This window comes from Chaetodon auriga, chromosome 14 (assembly GCF_051107435.1).
Source record: "Chaetodon auriga isolate fChaAug3 chromosome 14, fChaAug3.hap1, whole genome shotgun sequence".
Lineage (NCBI taxonomy): Eukaryota > Metazoa > Chordata > Actinopteri > Chaetodontiformes > Chaetodontidae > Chaetodon > Chaetodon auriga.
The window spans coordinates 15,767,649-15,788,189 of record NC_135087.1 but is presented as its reverse complement, the minus strand read 5'-3'; the positions used below and the strand labels follow the sequence as shown (position 1 = coordinate 15,788,189).

At 44.7% G+C, this 20,541-nt stretch overlaps 1 protein-coding gene across 3 annotated transcripts in view; it reads left to right on the top strand.

The window, feature by feature from the left end:
• Positions 1-20,256, top strand: part of LOC143331338 (AT-rich interactive domain-containing protein 1B-like) — a 167,687-nt gene extending 147,431 nt beyond the window's left edge. For 2 of the 3 annotated variants that reach the window (XM_076748100.1, XM_076748098.1), the window contains 13 exons: positions 1,586-1,722; positions 3,350-3,453; positions 5,313-5,507; positions 6,178-6,393; positions 7,461-7,680; positions 11,920-12,061; positions 13,486-13,655; positions 14,587-14,719; positions 14,865-14,984; positions 15,128-15,203; positions 15,511-16,249; positions 16,584-16,714; positions 17,081-20,256. In XM_076748100.1, coding sequence (XP_076604215.1) covers positions 1,586-1,722; positions 3,350-3,453; positions 5,313-5,507; positions 6,178-6,393; positions 7,461-7,680; positions 11,920-12,061; positions 13,486-13,655; positions 14,587-14,719; positions 14,865-14,984; positions 15,128-15,203; positions 15,511-16,249; positions 16,584-16,714; positions 17,081-18,907 — 4,210 coding nt within the window. In that variant the 3' untranslated portion in view covers positions 18,908-20,256. The remainder of the gene's footprint in view (positions 1-1,585; positions 1,723-3,349; positions 3,454-5,312; positions 5,508-6,177; positions 6,394-7,460; positions 7,681-11,919; positions 12,062-13,485; positions 13,656-14,586; positions 14,720-14,864; positions 14,985-15,127; positions 15,204-15,510; positions 16,250-16,583; positions 16,715-17,080) is intronic. The other variant, XM_076748099.1, reaches the window with a different exon arrangement.
• Positions 20,257-20,541: the final 285 nt, after the last annotated feature.

The following is a 20,541-nucleotide window of genomic DNA, read 5'->3' as shown; positions in this document are numbered from 1 at the left end:
GCTTATATTGCTTAAGGTGGGTGAGGGGTGTTTTTACAGTATGGATAAATGAGGTTCGCGGGCATTTGGCATCTCTAAACTTCTTTTTTCCTTGCTGGTATAACAGCGCTCCCCTCACAGTACGTTTTTTGCTTGTGAGAAGGTGCGACGATCAAAAGGTAAATTTATTTCTGTGTTTTGACTCACACAAAGCTTTTTAGGGAACACGTAGGCAGCAACCGAGCCATCTATATTTCCCCCATTATAGGGAAATGGGGCCAGATAAGCGTGGATTTGGTGTGAGCTTGTTTCTTTGCCATGGAGCTCCCCTGTGCACCTCGGCCCCCATAGAGGGATTACATATGTATCATCAGCCGTGCTCTATGACTAATTACATCTGTGAGATGAGATTATGGGGAGGTTTACCAAGCCAATCCCTCCTCTTAGGCTATGTGTATCGGTTCCAACACGAGGTATTACACTATGTGTCTGCGTGAGTGTGTGAAAGAGAGAAAGATGCCAGTTAGGAGGGAATCGACTGACATAAATCCGGTTAGCAGTTTTCTTTTCGTCCACATAAAACGACGTTGCATTTTGGGCCAAACACTCCTCCTTGTGGTGTGTCGTTGCCCATTGTTGGCCTCCTCAGCCGTCTGCCCCTTCCTGTCTCCTTTTCTAATTTACTTTCATCCTGCATTCTCAGTCGTCCACCTTTCTTCCCTCTCTTTTTCTTTCAGTCTCGTCGGAGTCTCTCCCTTCACCTCTTGTTTTTTTTTTTTTTTTCCTCTCTCTCTGTCTGCCCCTCTCTCCCAATCTTCTTTTATATGGTTGTCCAGGAGATAATCTTGAGTCAGCAGGAGATAGACCAAATTGTTCCAAACATGGTGTTCCCTTTCAGCCCCGATGTCACTGGCTGTGGCCTGCCTGGCACGCAATGATAGACACTGCCTTCAATCACACACAAACACACACACACACACACACACACACACACACACACACACATGCACACACGGATGGCTAACATTCAGCAGGTTGCAGATAAGCCCCTCTGATGTCACTTGCAACACCATGTGATGAGCCGCCTGAGAGAGCGAGGGAGAGAGGGGAGGCTGGGGGAGGGAGATTGAGCAGGATTGATTTCTGCTGTCACCATGGCAACAAATAACATGATCCTCTCCAAAAGCACACCTTAATTAGTTAAATTATGACTTGTGGGAGAGGGAGAGGGAAGAAGACGGGGAGAAAATGAGTGTGTGTGTCGGGGGGGGGAGTGTAGAGGAGAGGATAGAAGAGTTTTTCTTTTCTGATACTGCATGCTCATCTTCAAGCTTCTGCGAGAGCTGTTTGTTTGATCAGGGATATGTTGTGCGCTGCGCTTTTTATTGTGACTTTCAGATTCCATGCTGCTTGGTTTTTACGACGACACGAAAGGAGCTTGGCAGTGACAGACCGCCAAATATCATCTTTGTACGATTTTGTGACTTCTGTTTTTCTGCTGCTCTCACTGTGACCCACTTATCTCTCCACAGCCTGTCGTTACGTTGTGAATCCAAACTGGATTCATCTCTACCTGTTCATCATCTGTCTCCTCTCTCTGTGGTAGGCAGGGGAGCTATCAAGGCCCTGGCATCAGCCAGGCAAGCACCATGGCTGCCACTGTCCCCTACAGCCAGCCAACAGGAAACAACAGTTCAGCCATGGCCAACGCACAAGGTCCAGCCTACAATATGCCGCCTTCAGGTATACTACATAAATGTCAACTAGCAGAAGTTATTGTAATCTTTATTGTTTTAGGATATGAATGCTTTGCAAGAGGCGCACAAATGTCAGCATTTAAACCAACCGCAGCGTTGGAAAACACATATCTGATAAGCGAGAGAATTAAATAATTAAAAAAAAACTCTAATTATTTCAGTTTCCATTCATATTCAAACCCATTCACACAGGCTGTCAGCCTCCTGCAGCCCTCTATCAACACATACACAAAGGTTTGAAATGAAGTTATGACCCCATCTCCACTGGCTTATCTTGCAGTTCAATGTACAGAATACATGTTGATAAAATGGAGAAGAAGCTGCTGATTAAGAAAGCGCAACCCTCCAGGTTAATGTTAGACTGAGCCACTCAAGATGAACCTGTGTGCTTATGTTGAACGAACAGCAGAACCACCTCAGGATGATTCTCATTCAGAGTCAGGGAGAGAGAGAGAGAGAGGGCCAGGAGATAGTGACAGAAATCAAGAGAGTTCTCTGAGACACCGGCTACTTCCTCAGAGCTCTCACTCCTCCTGTCGAGCTGGCCCTCCAGTGAGCAAAGATTAATGCGGCGCATCCCTTCTTCTTTCAGCTCTTCACCCGGCTGCATTGTTGCTAAACGCACCTCGCAGAGCGCTGTGGCTCTGAAAATGAAAGGCACCTTTTATTCAAAACCAAATATCAGAATGTGTGACATTTGGAAAACTTCAAACGAATTAGAGCACCAAGATTCCTCACAACTCATCTGGCTTGCCCCTGGGCACAGTAAAAAGCCATTAGTTTTCCCACCGTGCTGCAGCACACAAGGGAAAAGTAAAGAGGGGAGCCTTGTATCCAAGGACCTCCTCTTTCTATTAATAAAAAATATGCAGCTGCCGCTATCAAAAGTCGTCTTTACGGATCTTAAGTCTTCTTCAATTAGAAACCTCATGAAGGGACACAAATGTCTTTGAAAACCAAAATAAGTCTTCCTGTCAGCCAACATTTCTGGGATGCCAACCTTACCATTCTGTCGCCACTTTGAATATGTGAGAACATGGATGATTTCTCCCAGACCTAGATGTGCAGCCGGCGAGGTTGTAAGAGCACACTGGCTCGCTTTTAGTGGAGTCTTATCTCATTCTCCTTCTATGTATTCCTTAAACAGCAGTCTTTTTATATGTTTCTTTCTCAGTCTTCCCTTTGAGATGAACGGCTGGACAGACTTTAGAGCGGCCTTGAGAACACAGAATGAGAGAATATGATATTTAAACCGCAGAGAGACCCTTTTACATTGGCTGACTTTGTCTGTGACATTATGCAAACCTTTATCCAGCTGCTTTCAGCGCACACACAGAAGGCTTCATTCATTTCAGGGAGTTAAAACAAGTGGAGTCAACCATAATACCCAAACACGCCATGTGTGCCTCTTCTTTCTATTCAGTCTATATCATAAACTTGTGTTGAGTTCAACATCAGTTCATTTGAGATGTTCATTTTTATGGCCAAAGAACAAAGCTTACCTGCCCACAGGTATCTCCCACTGACTGTTTATTCATCTCTCAGCAGTTCCTGTTCGTTAAGAATTCAGCGCGCATGTTTTTTATGAAATATTTCCCTCGTTCTTGCTGAAGGAGGCATGGGAATGTCAGGAGACGGGATGATGAGCCCAGACGGGAAGCCGAAAGCGGACGTGAAAGACGACAGCGGCCCTGCCAACGAGCCTCACAAACCAAAGGTACCCCCTTGACCTTTTTCCTCTTCCTATCTTTCTTTGCAATTCCCTCTCGCCCTCTCGGTTTTTTGTTTTGTTTTGTTTTGTTTTGTTTTGTTTTTTGATCTCGCTCCCCTAATGAAGCAAACCAGATCTGATCAGCATATGCTGCCTCAGCACAGTGGGCTGCATCTCGGTTGTTTTCTCGCCATATTTAATGATTTGTTTAACATTTACCATTCCTAATGTTTTCCTCGCTTTGTTTTTGCCCCCAGCTCTCTCTTCTCTTGCTGATGTTTTGGCAGCCCGAGCGGCAAAAAGAGAGAGACGCAGAGAGAAAGAGAGGGCTTGGCATCTGCAGCACACACATGCACGTACACACAGAAATACAGTGCGTTTACACACACGCCAGCGTATTTATTTCTTTATTTTCTTTAACATAAAGACAAGAAGCCACGCGCTAGCCAGTGACTTTCTAGTCACACACACACACACACGCCAGCCTTCTCTTAAACACGACTTCCTCGGTGCCTCCTCCACACAAACACATGCACACACACACAAGCATACACACACACACGTCCCAATACACAATGCTGACTTCTCATTTTGCCCTACAATTGCAGCTCAGCTTGGCTCAGCTCAGCAACAACAGAACTCTGCTCTTTGCTCTTTTCTACCCCCTCCCCTTGTTTTTGCTTAACAACCCCTCTCCCACACACACAGAACACACAACCGTGCACAAACACACTCACACGCCTCCATCACATCCACTACACGTCTTTTCCCTCCAAATCCCTGTCTTTTCTTTTGCTGATTACGATAGTAGGGCCTTTTGAATTATTTAAGGCAGTCAGAGCAGCCAGAAAGACCCCCAGTGCTCCCAAAAGAGATGATCTGTCTGCCGAGAGAGAGGAGGAGAGAGGGAAAGAGAGAGGGAGAAAGATAAGGTTTTGCTGACATGAGCATTCTGTACACAGACCAGAAGCACTTGTCAAGCTGTTGTTCCCTCTTTCGCAGTCTCTTTCTCACACACACACACACACACACACACACACACACACACACACACACACACACACACACACACACACACTGATGTCAGCCAACATGGAGTGATTTACACAAATTGGAGCTTGTATAAAGATTCACATACTCACATATATGAACAATGAGTAATACGTAGTGATCTGCATGTGTTTTAAAGCTCTTGCATGCAAACACATGCGTTTGTTCATACTGGACCGTGCTTCTGCCATAAGGCTGTTTCAGTGGTGTAAAGTAACTAAGTACATTTACTCAATTTTGAGGTAGTATTCAGATACTTAATTGAAGTAAAAGTAGCAATATTACAATGAAAATAATACTACATTATTAATGTAAAAGTCCTGCACTCTGAATTAAAAGTGTGTATCAGTTAAATGTGCCCCTTATATTGTGTTTTTATTTGTATATTATTATTTTAAGATGTACGCAGAATTTGAAATTTGTACCTAATTGAGGTGGAGCAGATTTTTCTACTTTATATTTTCCTGGTTATATAAGAGTGTATAAAGTGTTTAAACCTCGAACAAAGCATCACTTTTTATACTGTAAGATGGACCAATACTTTAGATGAAAATTTGATTAGTAATTAGTAATCATAACAGTCAAATCAATGAAATGAAAATAGGAGTGGAAGGGAAGTACCTCAAACTTGTACTTAAGTACAGTACTTTCTGTGCCAGGATCCAAACTCTGGTCTCACTGTTGTTGTGTGGACTTGCGTATCAATATACCATTATGTTCCTCTGATACTGAGGAGGTGGGTGACACAACCCACCAATGATGAATGCTTCCATCAGAAGAAAATTAAAGTCCTCCTCTTCTTTCTTTCTCACCAGCTACAGGATGGCTACAGCAACAATAACAGCAGCAGTGGCTCCCAGCAGTGTGTGTCCCAGCCAGCCACGCCGGGCGGGGCCCTGCCCGTGCCCTCCCCGCTCTCGCCCAGCCCAGCCAGCCTGTCCTCCTACCACGGAGACGACAGCGACAGCATCAGCAGCCCCCCCTGGCCCCTCAAGACCCCCTCCAGTCCCGTAAGCACTAGAAACTTTTTCATTTGCTGAATAAGTCTCAATAACAGACCAAGAAGAGGCCAAACCAGCCTTCAATGAAACAAGGCCAGTTTCCCTTTATGGACAATAATGTCAGTCCAGGCTGTTTGTCTGATTGGCTTATGTATGACTGAAGGATTATTCTGTAATTGCTTCATCAAAAGTACTCTTAAAAAAAGTCTTTCTAAACCTGGACTGGAGCCAGACACAGCTGCGTGGGATTAAACTTGGTCTACCAATTTGAACTGGAGGGATATGAATGTGCTGTGAGTGAATGTTGAAGCAAACACGAGCTGCACACCGAACAAAATGCTCTAAAGAAGTGTTTATTTTTGCTTGGTCATTCAACCAAGGGCCTACTTCAGAATGTGCAAATATGGGATGAAACTTTAATGATCCCCATGGGGAGAGTGGGTTGTTGTTGCAGAAAACAGGAACAGGATACAGCAAAGAAAAAAAAGCGCAGAATAGACTACATAAGAGAATACATAGCATATACTGTGCATGAATTCCCCGAGTTAGAATTCATAAACACGTCAAGTACAAGATATAAATGAAAAGTTTAGAAAAACAGCTTTATTATTGTGCTGCACATGTACAGTACCATTTTATACCATTTAATAAGAAATGTTTTCTCTTCATCTGCCACCAGAAAGCCAACCCTAACTCCTCCTCCCTCAGCGGGGAGCGAATCACGCGGCTGTTTGAGCTAGGTGTGGAGCCGGAGAGGCGGGGCTGGGTGGAGCGATACCTGACTTTCATGGAGGAGAGGGGCACGCCTGTCGCCCAGCTTCCCGCTGTGGGCAAGAAGCCGCTGGACCTCTGGAAGCTCTACACAGCTGTTCGAGAGATAGGAGGCCTCGCTATGGTAACACATAGAGAGCACACTTGCTGGTGATATTTTTGGATGATGTAGATCCCATGTATGAGATGACAGATTGCACAGTTCAAAATTATTCTGAGCACAACATCCCCAAACACATACAGTAAACTCATATCATTCTGCCCATGTACATGAGCTGTTTAATATTCTCCAGCAAAGTGCACTGAAGCAGCGTGGCATATGGTGTCTTGTAAATGTTGAGAGATGTACTCAAGAGAATGAGATACATGAAATCAATCTTCTAGCACCCATATTCATGAAAATGTCACAATACTCGAGATCTGAGAAAACTCCACGTGTGTCAAACCACATGTTATAAAAATGGAAAACATACATAGCATTGCATACTGTGTGCAGCAAGATGTTACTGGAAACCTAGAGAAACCAGGAAATGACTACATGGCCAAAAGTATGTGGACACATCTTATTCCAAAACCATGGGCATTTTTATGCTGCTGTAACAGCCTCCACTTTGGAATGTGCAGGGATTTGGTCCCATTCAGCCACAGCAGCGTCAGTGGGTGCTCAGAGTCAGTGTTCCAGTTCAGTTGGATGGATGAGGTTGAGATCAGGGCTCCGTGCATGCTGGTCAAGTTCGACCACACAAAATCTGGAAAATGGTTATTTTATGGACCTATTGAAGACACTGTCATGTTGAAACCAGACACCGCCTTCCCCAAACTGTTGGGTAGTATTAGCTTTTCCCTGGATTTGAACTGATGAGGGTCACCCAAACCATGAAAAACAGCTCCAGATTAAAAGTGTGGTCAGGGGTGTCCACATACTTTTGGCCATGTAATATAGGGCTGTTTTGCTGTTAGATTAAAAACAGAAATGTGAAAATGATGTGCAAAACTCAAAAGTGACCCACAACTCTTTGGTTATAGTAAGTAAAATGTTAAGTGCTCAGCCATGGAATTGATTGACTAATTGACTATATAGAGAGGACGTGAGTACAAAGAAGGGATTCTTTTCCCTACACTGTCAGTGATACTCATTTTATTATTATTATGTGTCTTGTCAACCCCCCCCTCCAACCCTCAACCACTCAGGTAAACAAGAACAAGAAGTGGCGCGAGTTGTCCACCAACCTGAACGTGGGTACATCCAGCAGCTCTGCCAGCTCGCTCAAGAAGCAGTACATCCAGTATCTGTTCGCCTATGAGTGTAAGATGGAGAGGGGAGAAGAGCCGCCGGCAGACAGCAGCAGCAGCGGCAGCATAGCTGGAGGGGACAGCAGGAAGCAGGTCAAGATCCAGCCGCCCTCACCTGGTAAGGACTGATAACAAACCAGTTTGCTGGGTTTTTTCACGACTCCGCTCTCCCATCTGTCGGCAGCCAAACAACAGGTGCTGCTGATCAAACTACAGGTGTCAGGAATCATCAGAGAGACTGTGATCTGTATTCATGGCAGTGTAGCGTACAACATCACCAGCTGAGTCAGAAACCTCCAAGTGAAGATACATAGCTGCCGCGCTAGCATCTCGGAGGACTGGCAGAAATGTTAGCACCGTGTGTGGACTCAGAGGAAATGTTATCCGGCAGGTTGTGTAAATTTGTTCTCCAGCGTAGGCGCACATTAGATGAATTAGCCAAACTTTCCAAAGTCAACAGGGTTACACTCTCCAAACACAAAATCTTAAAGATTACCAACAGTGAAGTGCTTCGTCATGAGCCAAAAGCATAAATGAACACTGCGAGGACAGTTCAGAGAGCTGTTGAACTCCATGTGGCTGCCAGAGAGTGCATTAAAACACCAACAGTGGGTTTACATGTCCTGATTGTTTCCAGATATTTTAAGGAGGAAGTGTCAAGGGAGTGAAATTTCCTCTTGTCATTTCTTAAAAACATTGAAAAACAAATCTAACAATAAAATGCAGCGGTTCTCCAAAAAGTGATCAGTTCATAAGTGCTCCTGAGGTTACTTTTTTAATGGGATGAATGACAAACCTCAACAAAATGTACACGTTTTTTTCTTCTAATTTGACCCCTAACAACTTTCCGTACCACGGCCAGCCAGTAAGTGCTTCATTATTATTATTAAAAAATAGCACGTATACACAAACGCTCCTTAAAACCCACAAGAGATGAGTGAATATTAGCACTGTTCTGATGAGGTGATTCTCAGTTTAATGAAGGTGAGCGATGTTATGATCACCATTCGTGCCTCAAACCCGTGACTCACCTTTATTTGATTACTGTGCTTTAGAGGTTAAGTAGTCCTCTTTTGGTGCAGCACCATAACACTAAGGCTGCTTTTTGTTTGTGTATATTAGCCGATCACACGGCGCGTCTCTGTGCACAATTGTGACGTGAGGATCAGACGAGGAGAGAGAAAAAGAGTTGGAGCGATATAGAGTGGTAAGGTCACGTCTCTAATTTGCAGCGGAGATGAGAAAAGTGACCCTGGCTTTTAAATAGAACATCAGAGCACTTCACCTGCCTGAGACACTGCAGATTGCTTTTCCTGGTGGGTGGAAAAGAGCACCTGCCTTCATTTGAATACATACACACATATACATACAGTACACGTGAGCCACACACATATAAACACATATGAATGAATTCATGTTCCCCCTTGCTCGTGACACTTTATAATTCATAATGCAGCCCCCCCCCCCCCCCCATCTATTCAAGGGGATCAAACCACATCAATTTCGCAGGGTTTCATTTTGCTCACATCAGCTGATGGTACACATAATCAGAGACAGCTTCTATTGTGAAATATGAAAAGGTCGATACTCGTGATGTTTGGACCGTCTTTTGCATATGCAGCATTAAACTGTAGAGTGCTTATGCTGCAACACTTGATCGAAGTAATATCACCTGCGTATGTAAGGACGGGTGGTCCTCACAGGAGTTACGCTTCAGCTCGTGTTGTCATACTGACGCGACGTTACAGAAAACCACAAGTTACCGTTCTTACTGTAGCGAAGGAATCAGCCGTGATCTGTGCAACTAGAGATTATTACTGTTATCATCACTGTTATTATTCAGTGTTGCTTGCATTGTGATTTTTCCACCTCAAAGAAAATGCTCTACTGTGCAACTTAATGAGTATGAAAGAATAACATTAAAAAAAATCTGATATTTTGCTGTACTGTTTTTAAAATCAAACTTCGTCATCCCAGGGAACCGGGCGATAGAGGGACGTATTCCTGTGAAGTAATAACCTTTGAATGACAGGAAAACATTTAACCCAAATTATTACTGGCATTTCGGGCGTGCTCACTTTCCTTTTTTTTTTTCTTTTTTTTTACCTCTAAATCAAGTGGTAAAAATAATCTGGCAACCTGTATGATTGTCTGAATGCTTCACATGACTTCAGCGCAGTCATGTCGCTTTGTTCCAGCAATTACTTTATAATCAGAACAATGTAGCATAACCAACAGAGATGAAGGCCAAATAGCAATAAAACCAAAATTTTCCTTATAGACGACATTTAAACTACTATGAAATGTTCAACAAATACATAAAAATCTGCCCGTCGGCGAGATGTTTTTACCTCCCATCAAGGTTCAGTTGCTTCCTTGTCTTAAACACATTTTTATTACTTACACACCCTCATTCTAAAATGCGTTGTGAGTACTGCAGGTTGACAAGCTGGAAAAAACTCCATCCACTTCCTTGCCTCACCTCTGTGTTGATCTACTATATATGCTTCCCTGCTCCAAAGTGCAAACTGCCCTACTGACAGCCTGCCAGCCTATATATAGACTGACAGCCCAATGATGTCACTGAGGGAGCTTGTCCAGCGGGTTGATGGGGGTGGTGGCGTGGAGGTGGTGTGAGTGTGTGTGTGTAGTAGTGGTGGTGGTGGTGGTGGGGTGTGGGGAGTGATTAATGAGGACTGGAATGTAGAACGTAAACAAACTCGACCTCGCCGTCACCTTTCATTCACAAAACTGGCTCGGCTGACTGACTCCCCCCCCCCCCCTTAACCACTACCACCCCTCTGGATTATGTCACCCGCTGACACACACACACACACAGGCTCTCTTGCGCACACACATCAGCCACATGCCTCTTTCGCACACGCACACACTTTTTTTCCCTCATCGCCTCCTCTGTCATTCTTGTCTCCCTCTAAATGTGGAGCAGAGGGCACTCGAGTTCACGCTGCCCTCCATCTTCGTACCCCCGCCGCTCTGTATTATGTATCCGTCTGCCCGCCTGCTCTTGAGGAATGGCGGATGTCTTAACCTTGGCTCACCCCACCATTGTTTGCACTTGTCCACGTGTGCATGCGCATGCACGTTCATGTTTATCTGAAGCGGGGATATCCCAGGAAGTGAAGACTCCCTAATGCTCGCTGGCCCTGCTTTGCCCTCTCTCCTACCTCTGCTCGTCATCATGGGATCACCATTTCTCCCCGTCTCTGTCTCCCTTTCTTTCTCTCCTTCCAGCTCCTGTGATGCAGAGGCAGGGGGGTATCATTGAATAATTCAGAATTAGCATGAATTTTTAAAGCTCAAGTCTTTCCTTTTTCTTTTTCTTTTTCTTTTTTTTTTTTTTTGTCCTGTGGAAACGTGCGGTGCAGGGAAAGGCCACTGAGGCTGCTCCAGAGAAAGTCTTCTGACGCTAAATGCTCATTAGGATACTTTCATATTCTCTCTTTCTCCGTCTTTGTCATCTTTTAGCCGGAATGATCCACAGTTTCCATTAAACCTTCTTCTGGGAATTTGTATCCCTTGGTTTTTATCTGGTTGGGGGTTCTTTGTGTGGTGGGCTCTTGCAGCTCGTCATTCTTATGATTTTCTAGTCATCTGAACTGTGAAATTCACAGAAATGTGGTATCATAACAAGATAGCGTGCTAGCCCAATTTTAACCGCAGTTTGAGTGTCTGTGTGAGGGGATGTATTTTTTTCGGAGGAGGTCACAAGCACAAGCTTTCTCATGCCCCTCGCTCATTCGGGGGATGTTTGCTGAAATATTGGCTTAATTTTCACCCCATACACTAATGGAAGATATATACACTATATTTTCTTCAAATATATCTGTGGCCCCAGGCTTAGCCCTCCACATGAACCCCTCATCAAGTCCATGGTACACCTAAAAAAAAAGCCAGTTAAACCATCTTCAAACGGCTTCCAAATAAAGAGCTGTGCTGCGAAACCCCCCGAGTGGGCAATTCCCTCCGAGGAATCCTCCCCTTCTCTCTGCTGTGTCCTCCCCCATGCCTCCTTTCCCTTCTCCTCTTCCTCCGCCGGTAAGCAGGCCCTCCGTGCTCGTCCTCTCTGCCCTCGTGTAGCCGGTTTGCTCGAGCTCACTTCTCATGTAGGGCTTCACTGTTAGTGCTTTGGCCTTAAGTCCAAAGTTATCTCTCTAATACAGCACCTTACTGCGGCAAAAGCCCACTGTGGCCGTTCTAACTCGAACCAGCTTCCAGATCATATCTGAAGACGCGGGGGGGGGGCCGCCCCGCGGTCTGAATGTGTCACAGTTTTTACCATGAATTTCTTGAATCGTCTAGCTAAAATAATAATGATAAGGATGCTTGTGTCTTCCAGCTAATTCAGGCGGCTCCCTCCAAGGCCCGCAGACGCCCCAGTCCTCTGGCAGCAGCTCTACAGCAGAGACAGCAGGAGATCTGAAACCACCCACACCTGCCACCACCCCCCTGGGGCAGGTCACACCACTGCCCCCCAACAGGTACCACACACACATACTGCGCTGCTAACGCTACAACTACTGTGCTGCTTTAACTGCTGCTGTTATTACTTATATTAATATAACACTTTCTAATCCTTGTTTCCTTTATTTTCTTATAATTTTAAGATAAGCCACAGTGTGATATCTGTCAGTCAGCACTTATTGTTCGATATGTGAAAGCAAGTATTGTTGGTGTATGTTATGATCCTAAATCTTGAATATTATCTCATGAAGCAACCACAGTGCAGTGAGGCGGGTTTAACTAAAGGGTAAATATCCCTACGTGCACAGTTGTGTTCACATATACTCCCAACGTCCATAGAAAGAGATTTTAAGTGATTTAGGTGAGATTGAAGACGCAATCTTTTTTTTTTGCTTTCTTGCTCTTTATGTGATGATGGAAGTTTTTCTTTTCTATAAAATGTCTCTCATCTCTGCCGATTTCTTGTTGTATGATTAGAAAGTGTGGGAGCCTTTTCTGCGGCACATTTTATTTGTAGCCTGGGAGAGTAGAAAGAGTTCTTTGTTTGCTTTGTTTGTGATATTATGGGTGAGAAGTTGTTTTCTTGTAACGAGTGTTGCATGACACAAATAGATATAAAAAATGACAACAATAACAGTGGTGGAAAGTAAATACGTTTACCCACTGTATGCTACTTTATACTTTTCACTCCACTACATTTATTTGACAGCTACAGTTACTTTGTAGTAACTAACACTTTGTAGAATATGATGCATTGTTAAATATGCTTAACAGGTTTATATTGTAGGTTTATATGTGTACAGTAATGCATCTGTAATGATGATCTATTAACACAATATCACACTTGCAATGGAGTAAATTTCAATGGAGTCACCAATGAACCTGTTTAGCTGTGGAATGTTCCAAACAGGTGTTTTTGGAGCATTCCATAACTTTCCCAGTCTTTAGTTGCTCCTATCACAACTTGTTTGAAACATGTTGCATCAAATTCAGAATAAGCAGGTATAAAAATCAATGAACCTGATGAGGTTAAACATTAAATATATTGTCCTTGTGCTGTTTTCAGTTTGGTACTGTACATGTCAAAAAGGATTAGCAAATAATCCCATTCTATTTTATTTATGTTTTATGTATTAATGCATCTGCTACCACCTTTGCTGTCTTTACTAGTACTGTCATATTCTTCAGTACTCTTTGGACGTAGTCTTATGTGTAATACCTAAAGTTCAATTGAATTGAATTTCACATAAAAATTTTAAAAAATCCATCATGTAAACAATTAGAAGTGACTTTTTTCCAAAATAAAAGCATTTCATTTAGATAGAACTCCTTCACAGTATCCATATTTTCAGTGTGTGCAGTCCATGGTTTCCACCTCTCACACACAGCCTCCACCTTGTCCCCTCTCTCCTCCCCGTCTCTCCCTCCTCCCCTTGTCCAGGAGCAGTGTGAGCGTGCAGGACCCTTTCTCGGAGGTAAGTGACCCGGCCTTCCAGAAGCGCGCTACCTCGCTGCCCCCCTCAGCTCCTTACCAGCAGGGCCTCAGCATGCCTGATATGATGATGAGGATGCAATATGACACGAAAGACCCCTTCGCCGGGATGAGGAAGAGTGAGTGAGGCACCCACAGTGACACAGAAATACTAACACCATGACCTGTTTCCCCAGTCTCACAGATTGTTTTGAGATTTATGTCAATAAACAGATTTTTTTGTGTGTTGCAACTAACGGAGAAACCCATTTGAATCAACTAGTCTGCATTGCTTTATGAACTTGGACATAGCTCGTGAATTAAGATATTTTCATTTAAAACCTCACCTTCAAACTTTATCGAAACTTAAATGGCTCTTTGTCAAAATGACTCATGTATCCTAAAGCCATTGTTCTTTCGTCTACCTCGTTGGTCTAATTCATTGTCTAGTCACCGTGTCGTCTTAGATCAGGACAGATGTGTGTGTGTTTTACTACTAAAACGATGACAGGAGATAAGAGGTGTTTGTTACACCATGCATCCCTTTATCGAAAACACACCAGCTCGTCTGATGTTCTTGTAGCTGAGCCTTCATCTCATCCTAACTTTGTTCATCCTTTTCATCCTTCTCATTTTCAACCTTTCATCCTCCCCATCCTGCTGAGAAGCACCTGTTTTGACCAACTCATGTGGTTTAGTTTTCAGAACAAACAGTAGTTTTAGAAAGGATAGCGGCTCCTCTGAAGGCGGAAGAGAATGGAGACTGAATGTATAATATGTTGCGTGCTAGCTGCATAACAACAGTTGCAGCCCCAGAACAATAGGTTTCATTAAAGAAAGTGGTGAATATTCATAGAGGAAGGCTGCCACCTGGTGGTGAGCAGAAAATACTGTTTTTTAAAAGTCAACGTACACTCGATTCCAGGACAATCATAGTTAGAGTTGACTAGATTTTGGCTTTTCTAAGCCTGTTATAATCTCTGTTCTCTTTTTCATTTGGTCCATGTTGTCTTGACTATCATAGAATATAATCTGAGATGCCTTTACCTCATTTGCTTTCCTCCCTCACAGTGGCAGGAGCTGATCCCTACATGCCAGGCCAGATTCCTGCTGGAGGTATTCAGGACATGTATGGTCGACCCCCGTCAGCCTTGAGCATGAGCCAACGGTCGCCATATCCATACGGGCCAGGCTATGAGAGGAGGTAGTTACACGAATCACCTGAAGGGCATTTCCCTAACATGAGCCCGAAGGCCTGCTGTAGTATTTCCATGTATTATATGTGCCTTATCAGTTATCAGTGATGTATTATCAGAAGCATGAAGACTCTCCTGTTGTTTGATCCTCAGACCGGACCATGTGATGGGGATGGAGGGGAGCATGGGTCCCCCTGGGAGTCAGAACAACATGGGACCTTCTAACAGTGAGGGTAGCATGTACTCCCCCAGTAGATACCCATCACAACAGAGGTCAGCACCAGTGTGTGTGTGTGTGTGTGTGTGTTTGTGTGTGTGTGTGTGTGTGTGTGTGTGTGGTATACACTTGCATAAAAAGTCAAAAACATACCAAAATGATATGTCTTCAGTGAGTGACCCTCTCTGCTGTATTTCAGACACGATGGCTACGGTCAGCAGTATCCCGGCATGCCATATGGGATGCATCCATCTGGGATGTACCCACAGCAACAGGTGAGAGAGCTCAATTGTCAAATGGGGTTGTCAGCTCACATCCATTGCCATTAATCCTACTCTTCAATCAGCATTGTAGTATTCACTGTAATGTTGTGTTTTTGTTTTTTTTCTTGATACTGTTTTAGTATTTTAGGCTGCACCATTGCGTTTAAGGTGCTACACATATAAAGCCATGACTGTTATTATCATTATTATTATTATATAACATTTCTGGAGCAGTAGAATAATGGAAATGAATCTGCCATTGCTGTGTGCTCTACAAACAAGAAAAAAATTTCATAAACTATCGGCATCCTTGCTTCAGCAGGGCTACAAACGGCCCATGGACGGCATGTATGGCCCCCCACCCAAGAGACACGAGAGCGACATGTATGCCATGCAGTACGCCAACCAGCAGCCGGACATGTACAACCACTACAGTGGTGGGTACTCAGGCCCTGAACACAGACCCATCCAGGGACAGTTCCCCTTCCCCTACCCCCGCGACCGCATGGGCCCCTCAGGTCAGAGCCAGCACAGTATGATGGGTGGGGGGCCCACTCCTAACCATGCTACCGATGGCCCCAACATGTGGCCATCCAGGACAGACCTCGGCTATCCCTACCCAAACAGACAGGGGCCGCCATCACAAATGCCACCGTACGGCTCAATCGGTAGAGACGACATGGACGGGCGGCCTGGGCAGGAGCAGTGGCACCGTCAGTCTCCCTACATGTCATCATCAGGCGGCATGGCTACCCTGTCCTCACGCCAACCATCTTCTTATTCCAACTCTACGTCCATGGCCAACCACCTGCCCAGAGCGCCCAGCCCAGGGGCCTTCCAGCGCTCCATAGACTCCAGGATGTCCCCCAGCAAAGCACCGTTCATGTCACCCATGAAGATGCCCAAGCCAGGGATGACCATGATGGGCACGCAGGGCAGTGGACCCCTTGGTCAGTTTCCTCCCAACCTGAGGCGGGACCTCAACTACCCGCCAGGATCAGTGGAGGCCACCATGCCCATGCTCAAGCCCCGACGGAAGCTCAACTCCAAGGACACTGGTGAGACGGAGTCCCATTGTTAAATTATTTACAGTTTTGGATATAGCTGTGAGGTGGATGGGTAGGTAAGGCCCTTTGGAAGAATCATCACTGATTACATAATTGTGTTGTGCATTTTAAATTATTTTCATGCTCTATAAAACACACATTTTATCTCTGCCTTAGATGTACATCCAAACCTAATTTTCAGGTAGAACTAGCACAACATGAGGTAAATGAGTGGAAGGCATTACACTGATCTACTCTGCTCCATGTCCCTTTTATCATTTGGACAATGTCTGATCATCCTTTTTTTTCTTTACTGATTCCAAAAATCCTGCTGTTTTAATCCCAGGAACGCCTGAGGCCTGGCGAGTGATGATGTCTCTGAAGTCTGGCCTCCTGGCAGAGAGCACATGGGCTCTAGACACCATCAACATCCTGCTGTACGATGACAGCACTGTGGCCTCCTTTAACCTCTCCCAGGTAAAGCCAGTTTCATGACAGCTGACTGACAGAACATATTCATTTAGTCCACTAGAGCATGTTGTGACAGTATGAGATACAGTGCGTCTCTTTAAACCTGATCTTGCAGGTTAACCTTTTTTATTGTTGTTAGTATCACAAAATTCACTCAAGGCAAAATATTTAGAAGGCCATTATGCCGTTCTGCCTTGTTAATATAACCCAACGGGCTCAAAATATTATGACTATTAAAATAAGTCATTCGAATGAAACATGCTCCCCCGATAGTAAATTTGTGCCTGCACTCACCACCTGGGACTACTTGGCAACACGTCTGATCTCCTTCTGCTTAAATTGTTGCCATTTCTTGTCTATTTGTCTGACCAGTTGCCTGGATTCCTTGAGCTGATTGTGGAGTACTTCCGCCGTTTCCTGATCGAGATATTTGGCATCCTGGAAGAGTTTGAGGTGGGGGCTGTTGCTCAGAAAAGCCTTTTGGAGCCTGCTTCAGATCTGCACGAAGAAGCCACCCCCGACCAGGAAACAGAGTCTGCTGTCCAACCTGAGCCTGAGTCAGCTCCGGCAACAGAGACGCAGGTGGAGCCAGCAGGAGGCATCATGGAAGAAGCTCCACCAGTCACTGCAGAGCCAGAGTCAGCTGAGGTCAACGGTGAGAAGGAGGAGTCTGAGCTGAGCATAAAGAAGGAGGAGAAAGAAGAGGATGGAGAGAAAGAGGGAAAAGAAGAAGAAGAGAGTGAAAAAGAAGCAGAGAGTAAAAAGGAGTGTGTCGACCAGCCTGTCGCAGAGCTAGAACCTAAACCTAAACAAGCCAGTAAATACGATAAGCTCCCCATCAAGATTGTCCACAAAGAGGACCCGATTGAAGACATGACAGAGCACTTAGGTTACGTCACTGAGTTCACCAGCGGGTTGCTTCACTGGCAGGCAGGTGGAGGTGATTCCACCGCACACATTCAAACCCAGTTTGAACCCCGAAGTGAACCACCTGCCAGGGCTGATGAAAAGACAAGAAATGAGAACAAGGAGGAAACTGAGGTGGACGATGGGAAGAAACAACCACTGAAACATATCACTGCTACTATTGATGATGTTCTCTGTGCTCGGGTTGACGCCCTTTCTTATGCCCACCCTGCACGCTCCCTGCCATCCTACCCCTTCAGGGTGCATTCGGATGGGGAGCAGGACCACATCACTTTGCTGGAGGATGAACCTCGCTGTCTGGACGAGGCTCCGCTCTCCACAACCTCCGCCTGGCAGGACTCACTGTCCAAGCGGTGCCTCTGCGTCTCCAACATCGTCCGGAGCTTGTCCTTTATCCCAGGTAACGACCTGGATATGTCGCGCCACCCTGCTCTGGTTCTTCTTCTGGGCAGGCTGCTCCTGCTGCACCACCAGCACCCGGAGAGGAACAGGTCGCCCCCCAGTTACCAGAGAGACGAGCAGCAGGAGCGGGGGCTGTCGAGTAGCAAAGAGGAGTGGTGGTGGGAGTGTCTGAGTCTGCTCAGGGAGAATGCCATGGTCACTCTTGCCAATATCTCGGGTCAGCTGGATCTTTCCACCTATCCAGACACTATCTGCCTCCCCATACTGGATGGCCTTCTCCACTGGATGGTGTGCCCTTCAGCTGAAGCCCAGGACCCCTTTCCATCAGCAGCACCCCACTCCCAGCTCACTCCCCAGAGACTGGTGCTGGAGTGCCTCTGCAAGCTGAGCATCCTGGGCGGCAACGTCGACCTCCTGCTAGCTACGCCGCCTTTCAGCCGACAGGAGAAACTCTTCACTGTCTTAGTCCGCTACGTGGGTCAGAGGAAGGCCCAGGTGTACAGGGAGATGGCAGTGGCTGTTCTCTCCCACCTGGCACAAGGAGACCCCACAGCAGCACGCGCCATAGCCATGCAGAAGGGCAGCGTGGGTAATTTGGTTGGCTTCTTGGAGGATGGTGTTAGCATGGCGCAGTACCAGCAGAACCCTCACAGCTTGCTGCACATGGGGCACCCACCTATGGACCCACCTAGCATAAACATGATGTGCAGAGCTGCTAAAGGCCTGTTGGCTATGGCTAAAGTGGAGGAGAACAAGACAGAGTTTGTGCTCTATGAAAGCAGATTATTAGATATCTCCATTTCCTCGGTGCTCAACGCGGGAGTGGTGGCTATTATTTGCCAAGTTCTCTTTCACTTAGGGAAATCATGACAAGAAGAGAGGCAGGACTCACACGGTACTCGCTAAGGCGGACAAGATATTTCTGTGGTTTTCTATTTTTATTTATCAAAATGACAGAAAATGTTTGTTTTTTTTAAAGAAGTATCCACATAAACAAAATATCTCTATATATGTATAGCCTCTGGGCCCTATTAAAAAAGTGGGTTTGGGATTTGAAAGCTCATTTTAATACAAATATTTAATACCTGCTGGTGTTGGATTGCTACATTTGATATTTTGTTCGGCATTTGTTTTTGTTGGTTTACTTTTTCAGCCAAAGCTGCCACCAGATTTTGGTGCTGAATTACGTGGTTCCTTTTGAGTCGATGAGTCGTCAAGATGTTTTTCAGTTTTATAAATGCTAATATACTCATCAACATTTTGTTAATGGAGAGTATTTATTTAAAATGTGACACTGTACAGTAGTTTGAACTTTTTGCCAACGCTCGTGAGGGAAAAAAAAACACTGACTTTTTAAATTGAAATGTATATGTCTCCATCGCTGGAAGATAAATTGTGCAATAGGACTAGAGCAAGTTGTCCCTTTTTGAGAAGAAGATGTAAGTCTTTAAAGATACCTGCAGTGTGTGCTTTAGGCCATGAGGAGGCAGCATTGCACCAGCCAATCAACATGAGAGAAGAGCATCTGTCAAAAGAAGTGTCGAATTTATCAATCATAGCCTCAACAACGTTCACAGATGAACTTTGTGTTTCCTAAGCACTTGTGTTATGTCTGTATTTTTTCATCACTGTGTATATAAACTGTTGTCCGATGGACGCACATGATTCTTTCAGTCTCAAGCATAGCAAGAGATGGGACTTTCTGACTATTATAACAAATGCTTTTATTGTTGGTAAAATTTGTTATTGTTATTATACATATTTTGTTAAAGGGGTCAAATATTTGAACATGGCAGATGTAACTGATGTTTCAGTGTAAAAATTCCTGTATGCATTGTATTATAGCTGAGAAAACAATCGCTTTGGTAATCAAACGTGGAAGTGCCAGGGTGAGAGGATATCTAGGCGAGGTTACATAAGAAAACTGAACACATTTCTGTTCGTTACTGTCCTCCATTCATGTCAATGGGCATATTTTTGAATCTAGATAATGCTCTAAAAGAAATGTGTGAAAACAACCTTCAAAATGTCCTGAAAGCTCATTGTAAAATTTGCCTTTTTTCGTATGACTCCATGTCTCTCTTTTATTCAGTATACACATTTATACTCTGTGCTGCACATGTCACAAATAAATGTACGATGAACATCGTTAAGCACCGGAGACGTTGCATTATGTCCAGACAATCTTAGGTCAATAAAACAAACATCAACTGCTTACATGAACTGCCTTTCATTGATTTCATTCAGGATAAATTGATCACAGTCGCGACAGACTCCTCCAGCCTTACGGTTAAATTATACGATGACTGTCATGCTTCAGAGGACACGTGATAAGAAGACCTGAATCTTTCAGCCTAAGGATAAAGATTGTGGCTGTTCAGGTATCACGTCAGTGGTCTCTGATGTATTCTGCAAATGTTTCCCATCTGTGAATCTCTAATGTGCACTCAGACATTAACAGGTCAGCTGTATTACTTTATATCACATCATTTTTTTTAAGGTGT